This window comes from Carassius gibelio, chromosome B6 (assembly GCF_023724105.1).
Source record: "Carassius gibelio isolate Cgi1373 ecotype wild population from Czech Republic chromosome B6, carGib1.2-hapl.c, whole genome shotgun sequence".
NCBI classification, from domain to species: Eukaryota; Metazoa; Chordata; class Actinopteri; order Cypriniformes; family Cyprinidae; genus Carassius; species Carassius gibelio.
In genome coordinates this window covers 20,729,695-20,753,595 of record NC_068401.1, presented here as the reverse complement: position 1 = coordinate 20,753,595, position 23,901 = coordinate 20,729,695, and the positions used below count along the sequence as shown (strand labels likewise).

At 38.5% G+C, this 23,901-nt stretch overlaps 2 protein-coding genes across 2 annotated transcripts in view; one reads left to right on the top strand and one right to left on the bottom strand.

Annotated features, from left to right (window-relative positions):
• Window positions 1–51: 51 nt before the first annotated feature.
• On the bottom strand, window positions 52–23,064 carry igfbp2a (insulin-like growth factor binding protein 2a). Its single transcript, XM_052558975.1, has 4 exons — window positions 22,704–23,064; window positions 3,789–3,958; window positions 3,032–3,172; window positions 52–1,070 (listed from the first exon to the last, which is right to left on the bottom strand). Exons 1-4 carry the CDS (start codon window positions 23,062–23,064, stop codon window positions 918–920), a joined length of 825 nt encoding a protein of 274 aa, XP_052414935.1. The 3' UTR covers window positions 52–917.
• The window catches only part of stk11ip (serine/threonine kinase 11 interacting protein), a 35,973-nt gene continuing 35,065 nt past the window's right edge, over window positions 22,994–23,901 (top strand). Inside the window, exon 1 of the mRNA XM_052558974.1 lies at window positions 22,994–23,113. The gene's annotated coding sequence lies outside the window, so the exon portion shown is untranslated. The remainder of the gene's footprint in view (window positions 23,114–23,901) is intronic.

Here is a 23,901-nt window from a genome sequence, read left to right as displayed (position 1 = left end):
ATGAATGATTTGAAGACACCTGTTACTTTTGTCACTTAAAACTGCAAATAATACCTTGAAATACTTCTTTATTTGTGTACATGTAAAACATTGGGTTCAAAATACCATGTGACAAATGACACCTAACTGCAAGGTTGAACTGAGTATAACATTTGCACAAAGTAAATCACAATGCTAAGTTAAAATAGTTAGTGAACGGCTCTATTAAATCTATTTAACACATGTTTATTGACATTTTATGCAGCATTATAATTATGTTTGCCCCTCTTTTGTGTGACCACCAGATGTCAGTAGTTATATGCATTTGGAAAAAGAAGATCAACTGCATTAGGACAAACTGTGTAGTCCTAGTACTATATGGTTGGAATTCTCCTGATGCATTAACAAAAAAATTACTGAAACTTTTGTACAATGTAGTACTACACTGTTTAACAAAAGGAACACTGTCCTTTCCAACAAAAAAAAAAAAAAAAAAAAAAAAAAAAAAAACCTTACTATAGCATTTCCTGCAAAATGTGAGAAGGGGTAACCTATAAAAGAAGTGTACTGAAACAAATAGCACCAGTAACGTAATGAGAGAAATACAAAGTGTTAAAGGTAAGCTTACAATCCTACAGTCCTAGTTATTTTCCTACAGAAAAGTAGTAGTTTGAGCCTGCTAATCTCAGTCCTCTGGTTTTATGTCATCACTTAGCTTGGATTGAATGAATACTATCAGTTAAGTTATATTTGTACTTTAACTGTAACAATACTGTTTCAAACCATCTCAAATCTACAAGCGCAAAAATGTATAAACACACAAGGTATATTGGTAGCTTGTTTAGAGAGTGTAAAATACTGACTCCATTAGGGACAAGGGTGTGGGTATGTAGGCTTGAAGGTCAAGATGGGAAGGGATAGGAATGTTTAGGACATTGTTAGTTTTGAGGGTCCATAGAGGGATCCATGTCCTCAAGGTACTGGCTGCAGTTGGGATCACCCCTTATCAGTGGAGAGGTGGGGATGGGTCTTCCTGTGTGTGGATTAACGCACCAGCACTCACCACGATATCCATTCACTGACATTTTACACTGAAACACACACAATAGTCAAATCAGCTTTTAGAACTAAATTTAGCATTTAAAATGTAATTGACACATTTGTGGCCATATACTGTAATGGTTACAACAAACACATTTTTAGAAATACTTTTCTTTTTAAAAGCACTGACCGGTACAATGGAAGTGAATGGGAAATACTGAAAATAATGAAGATGTGTAACATTCTTTTTGTTTATATCAAAGTAAACAACATTAACATGATTTTAGTGTGGAAAAATTGCTTACTTTTTCTGTGTGAAATAATATAAATTTTGAAATTTGACAAAAGGAATGCATTAACCCTAAAACCTTAAAATGACTGTTAAAAAAAGAGAACAAATTACAGCTCAAGAATTACAGTTTTAATAAAGGTTTTGACAGGATAATAAAAGTGAATTATAAGCTTTTCAACATTTCTACTTGTAAATTCTTTAAAATGGATTGGCTAAATTCATTTCCATAATAAGAGGAATAAAATAACCTTGATTTTTACCTTTTACCTTATTTTTATGCAATAAATATAGGCCCACAAATTGATTTGAACTTGTATTGAATTTAAACTTTTATAGAATATTCCTTTAAGCCGAATGCATGAGCTAATAAGATGTATGCCTTAAATGCATTGTAATACACTTTATATAAATGTTTCTGTTAAATGCATATATTTCAATGATTTCTTTGAATAAGCAGGATAAGTTCTCCACATAAAATGCATCATAAGTTAAGGTGGATCAGAAACTTTAAGATCCCTCAAACTAAAGCAATTAATAAAGGATCTAAAGAGAGAGAGAGAGAGAGAGAGAGAGAGAGAGATTAAGAAAATAAGAGATGAGATGTAGAGGGGGAGAAATGAGAGGGATGAACTGTCAGCCACGTCATGCCGAAAAGGTTGCCAATCCCTGGACTAGACAGTGATGGTGGCACTTTAAATACAACTAACATCCTAGTTTTCCTTATCTACTTTGTACTTTGTGATCAACAAACTGCATGATAAATCGGATGTGACTGTCATGCACATCTTGTCAGTAAAGCCGGTTCTGTAGTACCGGTAAATCTCCATCACATGCTTTCAGATAGAAATTATTCAGGTGCATTTAATACACAGAGCCATAAATCACTGACAATATATTATATTCCCATATAAACTTTAACTGCCAACTTAAAAATATTGATATAGTAAAATTTGCTAATTGACAAGATTAATACATCCTTTATTAAACCGCTTTGTTGAGTTTTATGCATCCTTATGGAGGTCATCATTCACATAGAGGGCCCTTTTAATCCAAAAAGCAAATTAAGCTCCCTTCGAACTGGCAAATGCTCCCTTCGTCTTTAAAATAAAACTATTGTGTAATTCTAGGCTATATGTAATCAGAAGCACATTTAAAACTTTAATATCATTTAATTTAATTCACATGTTTTTCATAATCACTTTATGATTGTACTTTCTGGATTACAATCCACCATCAAAATGATACATTTAATTATTCCAGCTGCTGTGAGAAAAGGCTATAAACGATCCGCCACCTGCAGGATCCTCATATGCGATAACTTCTTTATGTTTACAGACACAACGTAATGACACAGCGCCATGTTTGAATTTCCCATGAAAACCTACCCATACCACTCAAATTAGAAAACATTATTATAAGCTAACCAATGTAAACTGAGCTAAAGTAAGCCCATAGTTTTGAACACTGGCTGGTTATGTACTTGCTCAAATATTGATTTTGGATAATTTTTTTAATTATAAAAAAGTTATGGACTGGAGCTTTAATATTGAAGAATTACCGCAGTTCTTATTAAGATAGGATGGGTTTTGATTCAGATGGATTATATGATTTCCACTTGAGAAACATATAAATGATCCAAAAAAATTTTAATGTCTACCCAGATACTACAAAAATGTCTGTTGCTTTGAACTTCTTGCTGCTGAATAGGGAATTAAATACCTGTTTCAGGTTGTACTGCCCCCTCTTGTCACAGTTGGGTATGTGCATGGAATAAAGGTCCTCCAGGGGGCCCCTGTTATCTCTGAAGGGTATTTTTGCAATCCTTTCCAGGACCTGGTCAAGCTCCTGCTGACATTGGCTCTAAAATATAATTAATAAATGTGTTTGTATTTTTAAATGGTGGTCAGATTGTTATATCCACAACACTGTCATATTTAACATTCATTTCTCAAATCGACTACCAAATGGCTTATCTTCCTCTATGATCTAATGATATGTGTCATGTAATAAATTTGTAATGCAAACACACCATTAAAATCTTACTAATGCATTTGTGTCATGTGTGGGTGTTTATTTAAGAAAATACAACCTGAAAATAAATGTTTTGTATACTGAGCCTGAAAAAAAAAATTCTTTGCACATTACTTTGCTTCTGAAGTCTACAAACTGAACAGATTTGATAATTGTATTGTGGACAAGGCCCTTAGCCAAGATAAATAAGCTCCAGAGACAATTATTAATCATAAGTCAATTGGAGCAACATGTTTTCTCCAAGTTTGGAACAGCTACGGCAGATTCTGATTTTAGATACAGTTTATAACATTATACTGCAATGAGTAAAAAATATACTCTTGTAGACAAATATAAACTTATCTCTGCACTTTCCAAATGAGCAATTCCACACAAAGAACATATCACAGAGAAGATCAAAACAACTTTATAGATTGTATGTATGATTATATTTATGATCGCCTACCTGTTTGGCATGTGGTGCTTTAGGGTCCTCAACTTTATTGTACTTCATCTTGGTCTTCAGCTGCTGACGGTGTTGAAGGACAGCACTCTCCTTCCATGGACTGTCTTTGGTGGGTTTCCTTATGGGAGGAACCTCAGTCAAACCAATGTCCAAAGAGTCCTGTACCTCACCTGATGATAGGACACAAAGATTTTTACAGGTTAAAATTCATCATAAAGTGATATTAATATTGTTACCTTTTATGACTTAATAGACGTTTAACAGGGTATTCATACATATTTCTTTCTTTTAGCCTTTAAATTTAAAATCCATTATTGGTCTACAAAAAATATTTCAGCAGCCATGCCACTAGTATTCATAGTTTTCACACGATGACACACACTTACTGAAGAGCAATTGTTTTTTGCTGTTAATCATTTTCTAGATGCCCTATGGGGGATCACATATCTTTGCTTTTCTTCTTTTGAAAGGTGATCTAAATATCTATGGCTCAAAACATGGAGTTGATAGGTCAAAGTTGCAGTTCTATGAATGATTCATGGTCATTTTTATTTATTTATAATTTTCATTTATTTTTGTCATTCGTTGTTCATTGTGACAACAAACTTTCAGCCCAGTTCTATTCACAGCTGGAGCTACTTTTCTCTGTGCATGGCAGGATTAAAAAATGCCACCCAAGTTCTAGAAAAGGGGGGCAAAACAACAACAATAACACACTAAAATTATTATGGCTGCCACAATTAAAATGAGACCTTTGAATCTGCTCACTCTGCATTGAAGATTTCATTTTATGTGTATTGTTGCAGAGTTGAGCATTGTAACCAATCACACACATGTTTACAAATGCAATGGCCAACAGCCACTAGCCCAGTGATGAAGAAATCTGCTGTTTGGTTTAGTGTGCGTGCTTACTGCAATTCCTTTTTCAATAAATTAATTTTTAAAAACGTAAAATGTATATGTACTTTATACATTACTTAGGCTATTTTAAACATTGTTTTGCCCTTTCTGTTCTTGTGTTCCATTTTTTGGTCATGTTCCTGTCCTCGTTTAGTTTAATTTGTCATTCAGTGCACCTGTTTTTGTTAATTATCCATAGCATTTAAGTTCTGTCAGAACCAAAATTGTCAATATAACTTACGATTAGCATACATTTTAGGTTGGGGGAATGGTTCTGTTCCGGGCAAACACTCCCTGCCCATCCACGCAGCCTAGCCTGTTTGCACCATCGCCCTTTGTGTGGATTTCTCCTCTGTTCCTTGGATTAAAGACTGTTTACATTTCCTTGTGCCTCCTACGTGCTCCTTCCAACAGCAGACCGTGACATGTTGATGCTGAATTTTTTTTATTGCTAGCAGTCTATATTATTCTGATTGATTGAAGTAAATGGTTACATTTCAGTATTCAACATAAAGATATTATTTAACACATTTCTGAATCATGTACATATTTATATTGAAAATTATACTGACTCCATTAAGATTGCCCTCTCTTAGTCTAGTAACTCCATAGAAACAGCCTTGGGTGACACTTTCAATCTGGTATTTATTATGTTTTGAAGAAAAATTGAGCCTGGACTGTTAAATTATTTAAAATTATGCCAGATAAATGAATGTCAGACAAACATATGGTGTGCAGTATTTTTTAAATCTTGATTTATTCCTTACATAATAACCTTAATAAAAGTAACCAATTAAAAGTGTATAAACAGTCAAAGTTTAAAGCTTCTTAGACATCTAGGAGGAGTTTTAGCATTCATGAAAAACAAATCTGAACTAAGGCACAAAATGCATGGTTAAAATTAATCATACCACAGCATTAACAGCAAGACTGAACAGCAGGTAATAACAAAAACACTTTTTGTTAATTTTCCACTTGTCAACACGTTTTAAGAGCTTGCTGCTTAACCTCAGTGGTGATCACTTTGAAGCTATATCCCAGCAGGTTCTACAAAAGTGAAATGAAATCAGGTGTACAGTATGCAAGAGGCTGGCTTTTTCAATCCAGAGATGAAGCATTCCTGTTTTCCCTGAAAAACGTCAGACATGGCCTGTTTTAGAATAAAAGCGGATAAACCAAGCAAAGTGGACCTAGAGTCCCGCACACTGTGTCCTTTCTTATCTAAACACTGAAGATTAGTGTGCAGAGCTGGTGTGTCTGGATGACATAGCAATAATACAATTATTAAAATATAATGTAACAACACTTCACAATAAGGTTAGTTAATATTATTTAAAATGAACTGACAATGAATAATACTTTGTTAACATTTACTAAAATGTTTTTTAAAATGTACTTTGTAACATTATTAAAAATGAATAAATGCTATTACATATTGTTCATTGTTAGTTTGTTAGCTAGTGCAGTAACTGATGAGACATTATTGTTAAGTGAAATATATATATGATTTTTTGTAAACTCAACTTGAAACATCTTCACTTTGAGCCAAGCCTAGAAACCATGGACCATAATGTTTGTATCGCTTAAATGTTCAAATGTTGCTTGGAGGACATTAATCAATCCCAGAATCTATGTTCAGAAGTCTTATCTTTATGTTTTCTATGTATTTGTATTCAAAAGCCACCCTTAATAAGCTGCAGTGGACTTTTTGGATGTCTCCACAAGTTCCCCAAGTACAATCATTCAATGGAAAGTGGAAGGTACTGTTTTAATCTGCAGATGTTTTCCAAATCCTTCAGGAAATAAATGAGGGGAAGGGGGTATGGGGGAATGGGGGTTGTTAAGGTTGTTAAGTTGTTTCCATTACCTGTACATCTACCATGAGAAATAACTGATTGGACGCTCAAAATGCATGCTGGTTTGAATGGGTAAAGAACTTGCAGTGCTGGAAGGGATGCCAATATGTTGGCGTAGGGTCATGCCAAAAAGCTTAATCACTACCATCTTATCTGGCATCTTCCAATGCAAATTCTACCCTGGAACTCTGGCATGGTAGTCAGCACTGATGTTACATGGGAACTACATGTTCCTTGCCTTAGTAAAAGATCTTGTCTCCATCTGTTTGGGATCAAAAATCTCTGTTCTACTGTCCACTGAAAGAATGTCAGTGAAAACTAGAAGATATAGATCTGTTACACTGGATCAACACTAATTTAATATCCTATGTTCTTTGCAAGGATAGTTTTCTTTCTTTTCCAATGAGAGAAGAGCAGATAATATATTTCAATTGTTCTTATCAGTAAGCAATTCAGACAGGTTTGTACACAACACTTATGACACAAAATATATCTCAATTGAGAATTTAAATTATTATCAGGATTGCTACTGTAAACTGATGACAAGCCCTGAACCTGTCAGAACCTGTGCCATGGTACAGGAGAACTCAGACATATTCTAAAATAATATATATTAATAATATATTTGAAAATATAATGAATATTACTGTGTTAAACAACATTATTATAGTTTTGCATTTTCAAATGAGTTGTATTTGTATTCTTAGTTTTATTTTTAGATCTCAGGTAACTTTGGTTTAAGTATTTGTCTTGTTTTTAGTTTTAGTAATTATACTTAAGTAATTAACAGAACTTAAAAAATTATATTTAGGCAAACTGTTGTAGTACACTTTTAATTTTATAATTTACATTTAGTACAGCAATTAGAAACACTTTGAATATTTGTATAGTTTACTTAGATTTAGTATACCTTTTTCCCTTTTCAGTGCGATCATAAAATTAATTGAGTGATGAACTTGAGGTCATGAGAAAAATTTAAAGTCTTTGGCAAATAAAAAATATATATAAAATATTAATGTTAATGTCAATAATTTTACTCCGTAGTTAAATGTATAATTACAATGTAACAAGGACACCTTTTAATAAATTGTAACCACAAATACATTATAAAAAGCAAAGGTTTTATCTGTTAATATTATTTAACAGACCTAATGTCACGCTGTCTGGTCTCTGTTTCCCTGAGTCTCCACTAGTGGTCTCACTTCCCCATAAGCACCTCACCGCAGGCACTATAATTCCCACAAAGCATTGTCCCTTCATCACAGTAATTGCACTCCTGTTAATTGCACTCAGGTGTCTTCACTTGAAGGTCATTACCCTGCCTATATTAAACGGTCTGTTTCTGTTTGTTTCATGGAGTCCTTTCTTTCTGTCACCCAGTTTCCTCGCCTTCCGAGTTTCTAGTTCCTATTCCTGTTCCTTTCCCTGTTTGTTTGTTTGTTTTGGATGGATTTTTGGTTTTGACCCTCTGCTTGTTGGATTCTGAATTTGGATTTCCCATTAAACTTACAATGCATTTGGATCTCTCGTCTCCTGTGTTTCCCTGGGTTTCTGAGCGTAACACTTCAGCGAACAATGAACAGTTGCATTTATATTACTTAGCATTGGCAAATAAGAATCCATAGTTTAACAAATGTTCTTAGTGAATACATTATTGTCGCTTTTACATTAAGTTTAGTTGGTCTTAGTTTGGACTTTCATGAACTTTTAGATTCCTGTTTTCCCTTGTTCCATTTTCCTGCCATTCATCAGTTGCTATGACAATTCATTCAATCCTCAAACCTGTTAGTTATCACTGTGTATTTAATATCCTCTTGTGTTTCAGTCCATGGTCTGATATTGTACTACCCAGTCCGGTTCTTCTGGTCATAAAGACCATGCGGCCGCTGAATAGAGACAACGGTTATCTGAGGATCACTGTAAGGAATGTTCAGTCGGACCAGCCCATGACAGACCTAGTATCTCATTCGGGGCTGTCAAGATGTCAAACCAGTCCTGAATTAGTCACTTCACAAACTTCCGTTCAAGGGTGCATTCTTTTGTGTGTTCAGCACAAGGATTGGTTTGCATCTATAGACCTAATCGTACTTTCCTGTCTTGATTCTGCCTCGACTCCAGACGTTTCTTCGGTTTGCTTTTGAGGGTTGGGCGTATAAGCAAAGGGGCCTCTCCCCTTCGGGCTGTCCCAGTCTCCCCGCATCTTCATGGTATGTGCTCAACTACTGGAGTGTCTGACAGGCCATTCGTGTCCCCGACTATCTTGATGACTGACTTATTTCATCCATGTTTTACATTGTGGTCCAGTGGTAAGTGTGTGGGCAGGGGGAGCTGGAGGTTGTGGTCAGGGTGTACTACTCTGTAGTAAGCATTGTCCTCTTGACAAAATTGCAATTGGTTGAAATTGCAGTCGGGGGGCACATAGATCGGACAGAAAGGGCACTCTAACGAGGCAGGCCTATACTCTGAAGTGGGGTCTGTTAGTTGATTGGTGTTCTTCTTGTCAAGAGAAAGAACATTTGAAGTGAAGGCTGTCCCCCTCCACTTTGAAAGTGTATGTTGCCGCCATTTCAGTGTATGCAAAATAGTTGGAGAAGCAATGATGGATGACTTAGTTTAGATGAATCTCTTGTAATTTAAGACTAATCTTTCGGTCAAGCTCACATTAATCAAGAGCGTTGGGGACCTCCAGGCATTTTTGGTAAACAAATCGTGCTTTGAGTTTGGGCCCCCTGACTGTCATGTTACCCTGAGACCCGAGCCTGGTTATGTGCCCAAAGTTTTCACTACTCCCTTTTGGGACCAGGTAGTGAACCTGCAAGTGCTGCCCCTGCAGGAAGCAGATCCAGCCCTTGTGTTGCTGTGTCCCATTTATGTGGAATGCACCCAGGGCTTTAGATCCTCTGACCAGCTCTTTGTCTGCTTTGGAGGTTAGCAGAAGGGAAAGGCTATCTCCCAGAAAAGGTTTGTTGCACTGGCTAGTATATGCCATCACCTTAGTGTACCAGACACAAGGAGAGCTGTGCCCCCTGGAGGTGAGAGCACACTCTACTTAAAGTGTTGCCTCCTCCTGGTCGTGGATGCACATGCCTCTTCAGAGTTGCGGGCTGGGCGACACCTTATACCTTTGAAAGATTCGATAATCTCCAAGTGGAGCTGTTCTAACCCCTAACGTCAGTGTTGATGCAACGTTGAACATGACTGACTGACTGAAAATTATGTAACCCTTCTTCACGGAATAAGGCAATTGAGAAGTTACATCCCTCCTGCCACAACCCTAAACAGCACTGAATGCCAGGATGCTTCTCAGCACAAACCTGTCACAGTGTCTGGGTTGTTGTTCCCTGGGGTTCCACTAGATGTCCTCCTTTCTCACAGTGTCTGTCACCAGATCACTTCCTGTTCCCTTATTTGGTCACCTTCCTCCTTGTTGTGTAATTGATTGTCCCCCACCTGTCTCCTGTTCCCTCATTATCCTTCTGTCTATTTATACCCAGTCTGTCTTAGTCTATGTTACGGAGTCCTTGTTTAATGTCGTGTATTATTCAGGTCCGTCAACTCTTGCCTTGCCTTGTCTTGCTTTGCCTTGCTTTGTCTTTGTGTCTTGTTTATGTTGGATTTGGATTATGTTTGGTTTTGACCCCTGCCTGGACTGTTTACCCCTTTGGATTATCCCTAAATAAACGACTTACCCGCAATTGGTTCTCTCGCCGTGTTTCTTGCATCTCGTGTCGTGACAGAAGGACTCCGTCACTGCAAGAGCCAGCGATATGTCGACTTATGTCTCCTCCCCAGCCACAGTGCGGGAGAGGAATGGATTTGAAGGAACTCGCCTGGTGGTTTTCCGGGGAACCAGAGGAGGTTGCCGAGGAGGAAGTGGTCGAGAGGATACTCAGTATCGCTCTCAAGCAGGACCGCCCTTCGACCCGGGGCTCGTGTGGGATGGATAAGAGCCACCGTCTCACCATGGCAGACGGAGAGGTGAGAAGAAGCGCACCCCAGCCATGGTGGCACCACTGCCCATGATGGCCGCTAGATCAGCGCCAAGAGGCAGGATGGACGCCAGCACAGCGCCACAACCCAAGATGGCCGCCAACCCAGCGCCACTGCGGTGCATGGCCACCAACCCAGCACCACGAAGCAAAATGGCCGCCAGCCCAGCGCCACAGCACAAGATGGCCGCCAACCCAGCGCCACTGCGGTGCATGGCCACCAACCCCGCACCACGAGACAGGAAGGAAGCCAGCCTCACACCACAGTACCAGATGGCCACCAGCGCAGCACCGACGCTCAAGATGGCCGCTGACTCATTTTTAGACTATTTCTCCATGCTGCCACTGATCCGAGAAGTTCCCAAGACTGTTCACGTCAAAGCTGCTGAGCCAGCGCCACAACCCAAGATGGCCGCCAATCCAGCACCACAGCACAAGACAACTGTCAGCCCAGCGCCACAGCACAAGAGGGCCGCTAATCCAGCGCCAATGCCCAAATTGGCCACCGGTCCAGCACCACAGTACAAGATGGCCACCAGTCCAGCGCCACAGTACAAGATGGCCGCCAGTCCAGCGCCACAACCCAAGATGGCCACCAGCCTAGCACCACAGCCCAAGATGGCCGCCAGCCTAGCACCACAGCACAAGATGGTCGCCAGCTTAGAGCCACAGCACAAGATGGCCGACTCAACGTCTGAGTTGCCAGTCAAGGTGCCACTGACTCGCCATTGTAGAGGGCGGAGGAAGAGGAGACAGGCTCCTACCGTTCCTCAAAGCCTGGAGAACGTTCCCGAGCGGGCCGCTTGCGTCCAGGGGGATGTTCCCGAGCGGGCCGCTGCCGTCCAGGAGGATGTTCCCAAGCGGGCCGCTGCCATCCAGGAGGACATTCCCGAGTGGGCCGCTTCCGTCCCCGAGGCGGTGCCCGAGGTCGTTCCCGATGCAGTGACCGAGGCCGTTCCAGAGGCAGTGCCCGAAGCCGAGGCGCCTCAGGTTTTCACAGACAGTTCAGAGTCGAGTCATGTTCCTGCGAACTCTCCAGAGTCGAGTCAGATTCCGGTGGACTCTCCGGAGTCGAGTCAGGTTCCGGTGGACTCTCCGGAGTCGAGTCAGGTTCCAGTGGACCCTCCGGAGTCAGGGCTAGTCACCGCTGACCCTCCGGAGTCAGGGCTAGTCACCGCTGACCCTCCAGAGTCAGGTCTAGTCACCGCTGACCCTCCAGAGTCAGGTAAAGTCACCGATCTTCTGGAGTCCAGTAAAGACACAGGGGGATTACCGGAGTTTCGTAATCCCGTTGGTCCGGCCACACAGAGGTCAGCTCCGCCTTGGGGGGCTCTCGTCCTGACCACATGGCTGTGGTGGTCTTCTGCTTTGACCTGGGGGGCCCTCGCCCCGACCACATGGCTGTGGTGGTCTTCTGCTCCGCCCTGGTGGACTCCGGCCTCGACCACAAAGATGTGGTGGTCTTCCGCTCCGCTCTGGAGGGCTCTGGCTTCAACCACATGGCTATGGTGGTCTTCCGCTCTGCCCTGGGGGACTCTGGCGGCGACCACGAGGACGTGGTGGTCTTCTGCTCCGCCCTGGAGGGCTCTGGCTTCGACCACATGGCTGTGGTGGTCTTCGGCTCTGCCCTGGTGGGCGCCACATTATGTCCTTCATGGACTTCTGTTTTGTGTTTTTGGTTTTTGTTATGTTTCTGCCTGTTCCCCTCAGTTAGTCTGGCCCTCCGTCCCTCCCCCTGAACCTCCTCCGGCCCTCCTCCCTCCTGGTCTCCCTGTTTTATGGTTACATTTCTGGTGTTTGTTCTCCATGTTTTTCTTTTCTGGCCCTCCGTCCCTCCCCCTGAGCCTCCACCTGTCCGCCTCCCTCCTGGTCTCTGTGTTGTGTCTTGTCATGGAGCGTCTGGGAGCCGCTCCGTAGAGGGGGGGTACTGTCACAGTGTCTGGGTTGTTGTTCCCTGGGGTTCCACTAGATGTCCTCCTTTCTCACGGTGTCTGTCACCAGATCACTTTCTGTTCCTTTATTTGGTCACCTTCCTCCTTGTTGTGTAATTGATTGTCCCCCACCTGTCTCCTGTTCCCTCATTATCCTTCTGTCTATTTATACCCAGTCTGTCTTAGTCTGTGTTACGGAGTCCCTGTTTAATGTCGTGTATTATTCAGGTCCGTCAACTCTTGCCTTGTCTTGCCTTGCTTTGTCTTCGTGTCTTGTTTATGTTGGATTTGGATTATGTTTGGTTTTGACCCCTGCCTGGACTGTTTACCCCTTTGTATTATCCCTAAATAAACGACTTACCCGCAATTGGTTCTCTCGCCATGTTACGCCGCGGATAGCTGAAATATACGCATTTACACGATCAGCAACCGGCCATTTTTTGCCTTATTGCGACTCTCTGTTCTGGAATTGCACAAATGTCATTTATTTGATAATATGAACTCTATTAATGCCCGTTATCACAGGCCAGAGACGCTGAAGATGGACGCACAGAGAAAAACATTGTAGCAGGCAAATCACTCACTGTTCATGATGCACAAACTATTGGAAGTAAATCCTCAATATTGATTTGAGGGTTTACATGAATGTGTTTCTGAGGGAAGCTGACTGTCTTCTAAAAAGTTGGTGTGGTATAATTTCACAAATCTTGTCAGAATATTCTGTTTTTGATTCAAATTGGGTTATTATTCAATCAAGTTATGTGTATGATTATTATTATATAACTAAATTATGTGAAATGATATAAATTATATTTGAATTATATAATTAAAATTAAATAACTGTAATTACAGATTTAGGTTAAAGATGTCAGTCTTTTTGTTTCTTTTTATAAATAAAAGAAGAAAAAAAAAACAAGTTTCTAATGTTCTGTATCTTGCTCAAAAACAAAATATATTATGTACAGCGGTTTCCCAGTTATTTAAAAATAACACTTTTCAGAGCTGTAACAATACCGTGATACAGTGATATTTTTGCTTAAGGTTATCATACCGTCAAAATCTCATACCAGTGTTACGAATGCACACAGGAAATGAGAGATCCAATTGCAGTGTTTTAATAGGGTAATCCAAAAGCAAATCCAAAACAGGCAGGAGGTCAAAAACAACGAAAGCAGTCCAAAAAACAAAAACACAAGGGACATGAGAAAGCCGGGTGACGGAAAAAAAAAAGGACTCCATGAAACAGATAGAAACAGACCGGTTTATATAGACAGGTGAAAACGATGAAAGTGGAGACAGCTGAGTGCAATTAACAGGGGTGCAATTAACAGTGATAAAAGGGACAAAGGCTTTGTGGGAAATGTAGTGCCTGCAGTGGGGTGAATATGGGCAAGTGAGACCACTAGTGGACACCCAGGGAAACACAGACCAGACACTGTGACAACCAGCCCATGCTTAATAGGGAAGGTCTTGGCATGCAAATTCCACTTGCCAATAGTCATAACAAAACCTAAACATTCTGTTGATCTCTCATCTATGGATTACCTGCATTTGTTTTTTTTTTTTTGTTAAAATGTATATTTGATATTAGCACCCTTTCTAAAAGTTAAAACTATATAATGTTTATATACTTTTTGTTTTCTTTTTATTTATTATATGATAAAAAAAATATTGCTGTGTGTGCTGCATTAAGCTAACTGAACTTGTTATTGCATTGCTCTTTTGTTGATTTTTATTGCTTCCATTGTCATCATTTGTAAGTTGATTTGGATAAAAGTGTCTACTAAATCACTAAATGTAAATATAATGATAACTAATGGGACCTCACAGTAACATGTTCCTATCTTCACATTGCATTGCAACACAGGTCAGATTATTCCGAAATCTGATCTGATGGTTAAGTAATTAAAGCTAAGTTCTAGTTCTTAATTAAAGCTAAGTTCTAAGTGCTAGTTCACCCAAAAATTGTAATTAGGTTGTGTTTTACTCACTCCTGAGGCATGCTAGTTGTATATCAACTCAACTTTATTTATATAGCACCAATAAAAAGCTTTGACTTCATTAAGGTGAAGAAAATTTAGGGACAACCAGGTCTTAACATCAGCTAGACACGACAGCAGAGCATCCAAACCCTTGTTATTAGATTCTAGGGCAAATAGATTTGGGTATCATCTGCGTAAAAATGGAAGGAGACACCATGTTTCCTAAAAATTGACCCCAGAGGAAGTACATACAAAGAGAACAAGACTGGAGCTAGAATAGAGCCTTGAGGGACCCCTCACATAAGAGGAGCTGCACCTGAAGTCAATTCACCAACACTAACATAGAACCTTCTATTGTTAATATAGGAATAAAACCATTTGGGAGCATTACCCTGAATGCCCACCCGGTGCTCTAAATGAGAAAGCAGAGAAACAGAGTGGTCAGTTCTTTCAAATGTCACCTTCAGATCTAACAGCACTAACTTAACCAGACTTTAACCAGTGCTGTTTCTGTATAATGTTTTTTCCTAAAACCAGATTTGAACACTTCAAAAATATTGTTATTACACAGAAAGCTCTTTAGTTAGTGAAACACTATTTTCTAAAAAAAAAAATTGACATAAAAGGGAGGTTTGAGACTGGCCTAAAATTAGTCAGATCTAAATTAGGCTTTTTAAGAAGTGGATGTACAATGGTGTGCTTCATGTCTTCTGGAACCATTGCTATTTCAAGGCAGCTGTCCATAATCTTAAAAACAGGCCCAATCACCTCAAAAATATGTTTAAAAATATGTTTAATTCAATTCAATTCAAGTTTATTTGTATAGAGCTTTTTACAATATAAATCATTACCAAGCAACTTTACAGAAAATTATGTTTCTACAATATTTAGTAGAAGCTTATGAGTGGTGACTGTCAGTTTGTGTGCATTTGACAGGATTTTTCAGAAAAATCTATACAAGACGTAGTCAACCAGATGATGAACATTATTAACAGCAATTATTTTATGATGCAATCACACTTGCAGCAATATTTGTTAGTTCTGTTTGTTGATACAGGGTTAGCATCATCTGAGGTCCTCTGAGGGGTCAGCATAAATCTCTTCTCAGATGTTTAAAAAATCGAGGAGGAAGATCCAGAGGGTTTAAATTGTCTTAAAATATCAGGCAGAGTTATAGGCTCAAACAGACTCAAGGTGAGTGGAGAGACAAATGGATCTTGACAAGCAATGCAACACCAACTGACTGCAACGTAAAATATCAAAGACAATTTTTTATATAACTCTGTATTCGTCTGAAAGAAGAAAATCATATACACATAGGTGAGTAAAATGCAGCATGTTATTTATTTTATTACAGTTATTTTATTTCCATTATTTTATGATAAATTAAGATTATAGTACTTTAGTTTTAGTTTTAATTTCAGTTTTATTTTTAGATAATAAAAAAAAAACTAATGTAAACATCACCTCTAACTAAACAAATAACATTTTATTGAGTTTCAGCAATCTTTTTCCACAAAGAATTCCTCCAAATTAAATTGCATCTATATTTCACTGGACACTTGCAGAGTAACTATACACATAAGATATCAAAAGCAATGATTAGAGACAAATGAGGTTTGCTTTACAGCATGCAGGCAAGACAGTACAAGCTTGACTAAATGGTATTAAGTGACTAACAAGGTTCACTGAATAACCATAATTTGGGCCTTGGGGAAACATTGCTGCCCTACATCCTTACCCCAGACCAACATGTATGAACTATAACTATACCATGAAAACTCCTGAAAAAAAAAAAAAAAAAAAACACCACCTCCGCAAATTCCAAAGAGGACCTTAGACCGTTGCTTGCTCCCACCCCAAACATGCTCGCCTCAACATTTCTCACATTGTTTGTGTTATCTCCAAGCTGCTGCGGGGAGGTAGAGAGTTTATTCTAGACACAGACACAGTAAGATTCTTGGCATTTGAGTTGCTGAGTCGCCCTAGGGGGGGATGGCAGCCATACCCGCTCTTGCAGAAAACTGGGGGATTAGTTTGCGCTATTTTAGTCCAACGAGTACCGCTTCCCCAGCCCTGTAGGTATAGCTTATAAGCAGTCCGTTTATTTTTGAGTCCATCTGCCAGGTGCTGAGGGCTTTGTGAGGCCTATTTTTTCGGGTCACTGCAAATGGGAAGGGGGTCACCAACCATTTTCCTCTTAGTGAAGATGAGACCAATATATGAAGACCTACTTGCTCTGTGCTGTTAGCACATTTAGTACTTTCCATTATGGCCAAAACTTTACACTGGGGGTTTTCCATGACCCATGTTCAAATGTATGCAGTCCCACTATTCCACCATTCATGTCATATACTGTATTATACTTCAATATCTCACAGGCATCAAATTATATTCTTATAGAATAACAACACAATTGACTGATTTACTATTTTACTGTTGTTTAAGCATTTTGCAGAACAAGTGCCACATTTTTAAGAGGTTGTATCAATTACAGTATATCAGGTTAGAAAATTCTATTTTAGACTTGGACTTGGATCCTAATGCAAACAGTGGTAGACAGTTTGTTGTTGCTTGCTTCATCTGCACTCAAAATAAGTCCAGTAAGTCCAGTCTGCTATTCCACCAGCTCGGGCTTCCATTCAACTATGTCATCCCACTTGGAGAAAGGCTAGGAAGATGCTTCTCCAAGCTGAAGAAGAGCTGCATATTATTGGGCATCCAGGTACATTTGTATGCAAAGGCTGCCTCTCTACCAACAGCATGCCAGCAAGCATTTTCAGACTTTTAGATAGTTTTCTTCATCCAGAAACAGGAAACGAAATTTTTAAAAGGTTGCCTTTTCTTAAAGGGGTTTTTGTTGTAACATAATATGTTGACATGCTTTAATGTTCAAAAAACTCATTATTTTTTAAATACTGTACATTATTGTAGATCTTCTATGCCCCGCCTCTCTCGAACGCATTGTTTTCTACAAAGTCCCTTCTGACAAGGGCAGCCGGCTCTGATTGGCCAACAGACCCAGTGCATTGTAATTGGCCAAACACCACAAGCACTCATCGGAAATGTAATGCCACTTTCAATAATTGCGAGCTTCATCTTTCAAAATAAATGTAAAGAATGTCCTTAGTTTTACCATCAGTTCAAGCCTGAAATGGGAACAGAGTCCCACGACAGACACAGTGATGAAGCTCTTATGTGTTTGCAGTACAAAAGCCACTGACGATTAAGACAGCTAACTCTAATGTGTGACGCTGTCTCTCTCACTCTCTCTCACACACACATGCGTGTGCACAATGCACAAAACTCCACATTTGAACATTCAATAGCAAATACTTAAACTATTAACAAAACTCAAAAGTGCCAAACTGTCACAAAAGTCATAATTACCTCCTCTCCTAGGTTCATGAAATGGTCGTCTATAAAATGCATTGCTGTTCTGTTGTAAGTAATCTTAAAGATTCCTAGATGCATCTACTGGAATGCCACATAAAGTGTTTTTGCTTTTGCCTATATACATACAGCATCTCCCTGACATGGCTGCTTCAACACTAACTATGGTTACTGAAACCAGGTCTTCTTTCTTTGCATGAACTTTTGGGCGGCATTAAGCAAATATTTCCACTTAGTGATGTAGAGATTGGGGTGTGTTTGAATGTGGTTCAGCATTCAATGTCATCAGTAGAGCCATTCTTAATTTGTTGCTAGTTGATGAGTTCCTTTGCCAAGGTGTACTGTTAGGACTCTGGCCTAGTCTGTGGGTTCTCTCTTATTCTCCTGTTTGTCGAGTGATTGATGTGTTTGCTTTTGATTTCCTTTATTGGTTCCTGGTCATTACATCTGTTCACCTATTCCTCATTTCCTTTCTCCTTTAGACTGTTGTGTTGTGCCATTTTTGCCTCTTGTCTGTACTGTTATCTGTATGTTTGCCAATCAAGCATTTACTATATTAATCTCTGATATATTTCCATCATTCCTCCGTTTTGTTGACTGTTCATGTATCCTCGTTGTTATAGGTTTAATTTGGGTGGCATATTCAAGTATATTCAGTTTGACAGACCAGCAGACTCCAGACCATCAAACTGCAGATAGCTTGAGAGCAAGGGCATGTTGAAAAGTACTTTTTTTTTTCTCCAAATAAATAAATAAATAGCAATATATGTGAGACGACTGATAAATTAGCCACTAGAGGTAAATAACTAGAATGAATAATAAAGTGCAGTAAATAGTCAAACTCTTTGTAAAACACAACAGTGTGTTTATGACTTGTGCCCACAAGTTAAAAATAAGATGGACATTGTGTCTGGAATCTCCATATAAATCTTTTCATGAGCTGAGTAATTCTGATGAATTTTGTGGTATCCAACCATCCATGTATCCATCCATCCATTTTCTAATGTGCAGGGTCATGGGGATGCTGGAGCCTATCACAGGGTTTTGGTTGTATATGATCAAGATCAAGGATGATCTTGTTTAGTATTAATAGTAGTTTTTAATTTAATTAAATTTTCTTGCCCTGTAAATTTATGGTTTGTTTAAAAAGAAAACGACAACAACAAACTTTGCATGTCCTTCTCATCTAATTACATAATTTTCAAGTATACATTCTATATTGCCTTTGCCCCTTCCAATATGATAATGAGACAAACACACCAGTATCAATTATTTCAAAATATTGTTTTTAAATTTGTTATATTTTCTCTTGAATTTCTCTGTCATCTTATAAAAAATCACTAAACTGATGAACCTTTCTCAGTTCCTAAATACTGCTAAATTTAATTAAAATGGTTTTATACCTGTACTTTGGGAGATTAGAGTTCACATATATGGTACTTCATAATCTTTCATAAATCTTTAGACAAATGGAAATAGTTAAATTGTAATATTTATTATGTACAATGGAATATTCATCATGTTGTTTTTTTCAGACATACCTATTTTCATATTTAATATTTTCTAAACTTTAGCTATTCTGTAATTATCTGTTTTTATTCATTATTGTTATTTTTTGTTTGTTTTGTGAAAATCAAGAAATATTTAGTCAAAGGAGAAATGATGGAGTAGTTGGCCTACAGAGAACCTTTTTTAAGCTAGAAAAAATAGGGTGAAAATTAGGATGAGGACTCCTGAAGTCCAAATAAAAATTAATAAAAAAAAAAAAAAATAGAGCAACGACATACCAATTGAATGCTCCCAATCACCCTTCAGACTGTTAAGATTTAAAATACCACCTTATAAACAATTGCTTAGCAGGTCAAAATGTACTTCAATAGCATTTCTGTTGTGTCACAGCAATGTTAAGTGAGGCTGTCTGGTGTTAAAGCTACGCTTGTCTTTCACCAGAAAATATGCCCTCTGCCATAACAGGATTTGGAGAACACTTGTGTAGAGTAGAGCTTCAAAAAACCCAGATCAAATATTGATGTGAATGTTCAAGATTTTAAACAAAAACAATGGATTCCTATTCACACTGAGCACGAATATTTCCACACAGACAGACCAAATTTGTTTGTTTTTAAGAAGACCTTTTGGTCAAGTCAAGTCACCTTTATTTATATAGCGCTTTAAACAAAAAAGATTGTGTCAAAGCAACTGAACAACATTAATTAGGAAAAGAGTGTGTCAATAATGCAAAATGACAGTTAAAGGCAGTTCATCATTGAATTCAGTGATGTCATCATCTCAGTTCAGTTTAAATAGTATCTGTGCAATCATTTGCAATCAAGTCAATGATATTGCTGTAAATTATGTGTTCCCAACTAAGCAAGCAAGAGGCGACAGCGGCAAGGAACCAAAACTCCATCAGTGACAGAATGGAGAAAAAACCTTGGTAGAAACCAGGCTTAGTTAGGGGGCCTGTTCTCCTCTGACCAGACGAAACCAGCAGTTCAATTCCAGGCTGCAGTAATGTCAGATTGTGCAGAGGAATCATCTGTTTCCTGTGGTCTTGTCCCAGTGGTCGTCTGAGACAAGATCACATTTAGCAAGACAGTGCTGCAGCACAATCTAGCATGTTGATGCCACCAAAGCTATTTTGTCAACACCAGCGCAGGAGATGAAGAACCCTGCAGTTCATGAACACTACGTACTATATATATAAAATATGATATAAAACATGCCTGTTTTTAAAATCTAAGACTGTAGGCAGGAATTATAGTACATAGTATATTGTTTCAACAGTGCTCTATTTCCAATATCACAAAAAAAACATGGGTTACAGTTGGTCTATTTGATTTTATTTACAGGTGAAAGAAGAAAGAAGAAAAAAATCATACATACTGTACAATATTTTTTTATAAATATAAATTCTACATTTAAACATTTAAACACCTTGCTACGTGTACTGTGTTAAGCTAACTGAGACTTGTTATAGCACTTATATATCATTGCTCTTTTTGTTGTCTTTGATTGCTTCCACTGTCCTCATTTGTAAGTCACTTTGGATAAAAGTGTCTGCTAAATGAATAAATGTAAATGTAAATCCAATATTACATGTATTTTACAAAACTTACTAAGTTTCAGCTAAAAGAAAAATCATTTTCAAAAAGAAAAATCATAAAACAATAGTCATATTAAACAACAATACAATCCATTAAAGACACTGTACTTCTTCCATCACATCCTCTTGACTTTTGCAGACCTTTGGAGGAGCCCTTTAATAGTAGCATCTAAACACATATTCACCTGATGTTTTGCAATCCAATTCAACCAAATTATTTTGCTAATTATTCCAAACTTTGCATTCACTCTAATACCTAATAATAAATATATTTAGGAACTTAGCCAGTGTATTCTAAAAACTTATTTTCTGTTTAGAAGCACTTGGAAGCACTCCGTCTGGCTTCATCATCATGTTCGTGATCAAAAGTGCTAAATTTTTTAAAACCATGGAGCCAAAAACAGACTACTCAACTGAAATGCACCTACTTTATTTTATTAGATGACCAAGCAACAAAAGTGCTAGATCCACCTTCTGCGATGATGATGATGATGATGATAATAATAATAATAATAATAATAATAATAATAATTAATATTATTTTCTTTCCTAAAATTGTTTGAGAAACCATAAATCACAGAGACCTGCTAATCCCAAATCTCTCTATTCAGATAGCCTATACAGTATAGCCTAGATCTATACAACACAAGGTGGGGCTATAATGATTAAATGTAACGTTTATCCCCCTACTTAGTAAGTTTGTTATGTGTCTATACGATCTACAGTAGCATATAGAGGCTCCACATTCCTAACCAAATCGATTCACAGACCTAAACATTCATGGGATTCAAACATAGGATTCATAATAAACATCAGCCTATTTACTTAGGTTATTTATGAAATTGCATATGTAGTAGCCTAAGTGATCAATTATTTTTAAGACAACGCAGTTTTTTTTTTTTTTTTTTTTTTTTTTAATTTGGGTGTACTACCGTATCTAACCTTTTTACTGCACGCATCTGGCTACCAATTAAAATTTCCTTAAGGCGCCACTATTTGTTCTTGGTCGAGACCCGTCCTCCAGTTCTACTTGTTCAGACCCATCCGCTCTCACGCGCGCGCACACACACACACACACACAATGATACATTTACTGCAGGAAAGGGTCAAAGCGCAAAATCCGTCTTGCTATCACTGTTGCATTCCATTTACTCCCTATAGTTCTCCAGAAAACGCTTTCCTTTTATTTATTTATTTTCTTTTTTTCACCTTATGTTCACTTTCAGAGAGATAAAACATTTATTCTGCTACAACAGGTGCCTAACAGGCTGTTAAAATATTATTTAGGCCAGAATATGTATTGTTGGCTAAAACAAGAACGACGGATACCGGGCTCCTACCAATTAATCAAGTCTTTTATTGATGACTGCTGATAAGTTACAATATCGGAAAAATTTGGAATAGAAAACTTAACTAGAAAATATACTTTTTTTCATTAATTTTGTCAAGACATACAAATGGTGTTTTATTAAATAGGCTATTTGTACTTTTTCATACAGTGTGTTATTAAAATAAATGCCTTCTGTGTCTATTAGGCTACATAATAATATGTGAAAAAAATAGATAAATACCAAACTCCTGTATAAGTATATATTAGTTCCAATAAATCAACTGTTGTTTTACCATTATTTTAACATGTAGAAGCAAATTATGCAAATCCCATATTTATAACTCTGCTAGGCTACTTTATACAATTGCCTAGGTTACTGCAATATAAATCATGACTTAAATCACTTATAAACAATTTAAATCACTGACCGCTGACTTCTCGAGGCTCTGCGCTTCCAGTGGGCTCAGTATCCACTTTACGTCCGCATCTCCCGAGCCCTTGAACCAGCTGCTCCAGGGGCAACTCCGAATCCGGCTTGGGATAACACCGCAGACCACTGGCGCATCTCGGTGTGTAAACGCCGCACAGCTCGCCCTCTTGCCGGGCACACACTGGACAGCAGCCGCAGCCAGGCTCGCGAACAATCTCTGCGCACGTCTCCATGAGCATCGGACAAGCCGCCTGACGCTCCGCAGTACAGCTCGGACAACGGAACACCATTTCTGTGCGAGCGGCGCCGTGAAAAGTCACCAGTGCCAGCAGCAAGCTGCAACTCCCGTAGAACAGCATCGTGTCCACGATGTAAAAACTCTGCGAATGGGAGCACTAACTTCTGCAGGTAAGAAGGAAAGGTATGTGCGCCGACAGGTGAAGGCTAACTGGGGCAGCTGAGTAAGGTCTCCTATCACTGTTCATATGCCGCTGACATCATAGGAGATGACAGGCGGGCTGCAGATTTGTCAAACAAATCCTCAAAAGGGCTACAGTGCCAGTGCCTTGGGTTTGTGTTTCTGTTAGGCCTAAGTTCTGCTTCAATTTCTGAACAGATATTTTAGAATAAATATTTGAATCATGATGTTTTCATGTGCTTTTTAATTTGCAGTCATTTAATAAAAGTGCTTACAGAGCAGCTGGAGTCATAGGCTACTTAGCTCCAAAAGACTTTGCAAGAATTCCCGAGTTAAGCTAAACCAACAGGGTCTTGGTAAATTAAATGGCTTAATGAAATGAAATTCTTGAAATACAAGTGGAATTTAAGTTATATTTATTTATTTTCAACAGGGGGAGCCTGTCCTCCCACCACAAGGCACCAGCTGCACAAATTGCATGTAGCCTATTATAATTACATGTGCAATACTGGTCATGTTTATTGAATGCATTATGTATAATGCAAATTATTACATTTTAAAGATAATGATTAATTTATCATCTTTAAGTCTGTCCCAAAACAACTGGCGTGAAGGGAGGCAGTGGGCATTGATGCGTCCCTCACTGTCTGTTCAGTCTGGGCTGTGGTAGTAACACTGATATAGTGAATAATCAAATAGGCTAAGCAAACTATTCTGCGTCATTGTAGTCATGGCTACAGGCTCTCTGCGTATATTAAAAGTAAATGTCAGTACTGTG

Bases quoted from the DNA above. Each gene is read 5' to 3' on its own strand.
- igfbp2a (XM_052558975.1), bottom strand. From the start codon at position 23,064: ATGCTGTTCTACGGGAGTTGCAGCTTGCTGCTGGCACTGGTGACTTTT. The intron at 3,959-22,703 runs GTCAGTGATTTA...TCCTATCATCAG, and splicing joins AGAGCCTCGAGAAGTCAGCG to GTGAGGTACAGGACTCTTTG. The intron at 1,071-3,031 runs GTATTTAATTCC...TGTGTGTTTCAG, and splicing joins GGCAGTACAACCTGAAACAG to TGTAAAATGTCAGTGAATGG.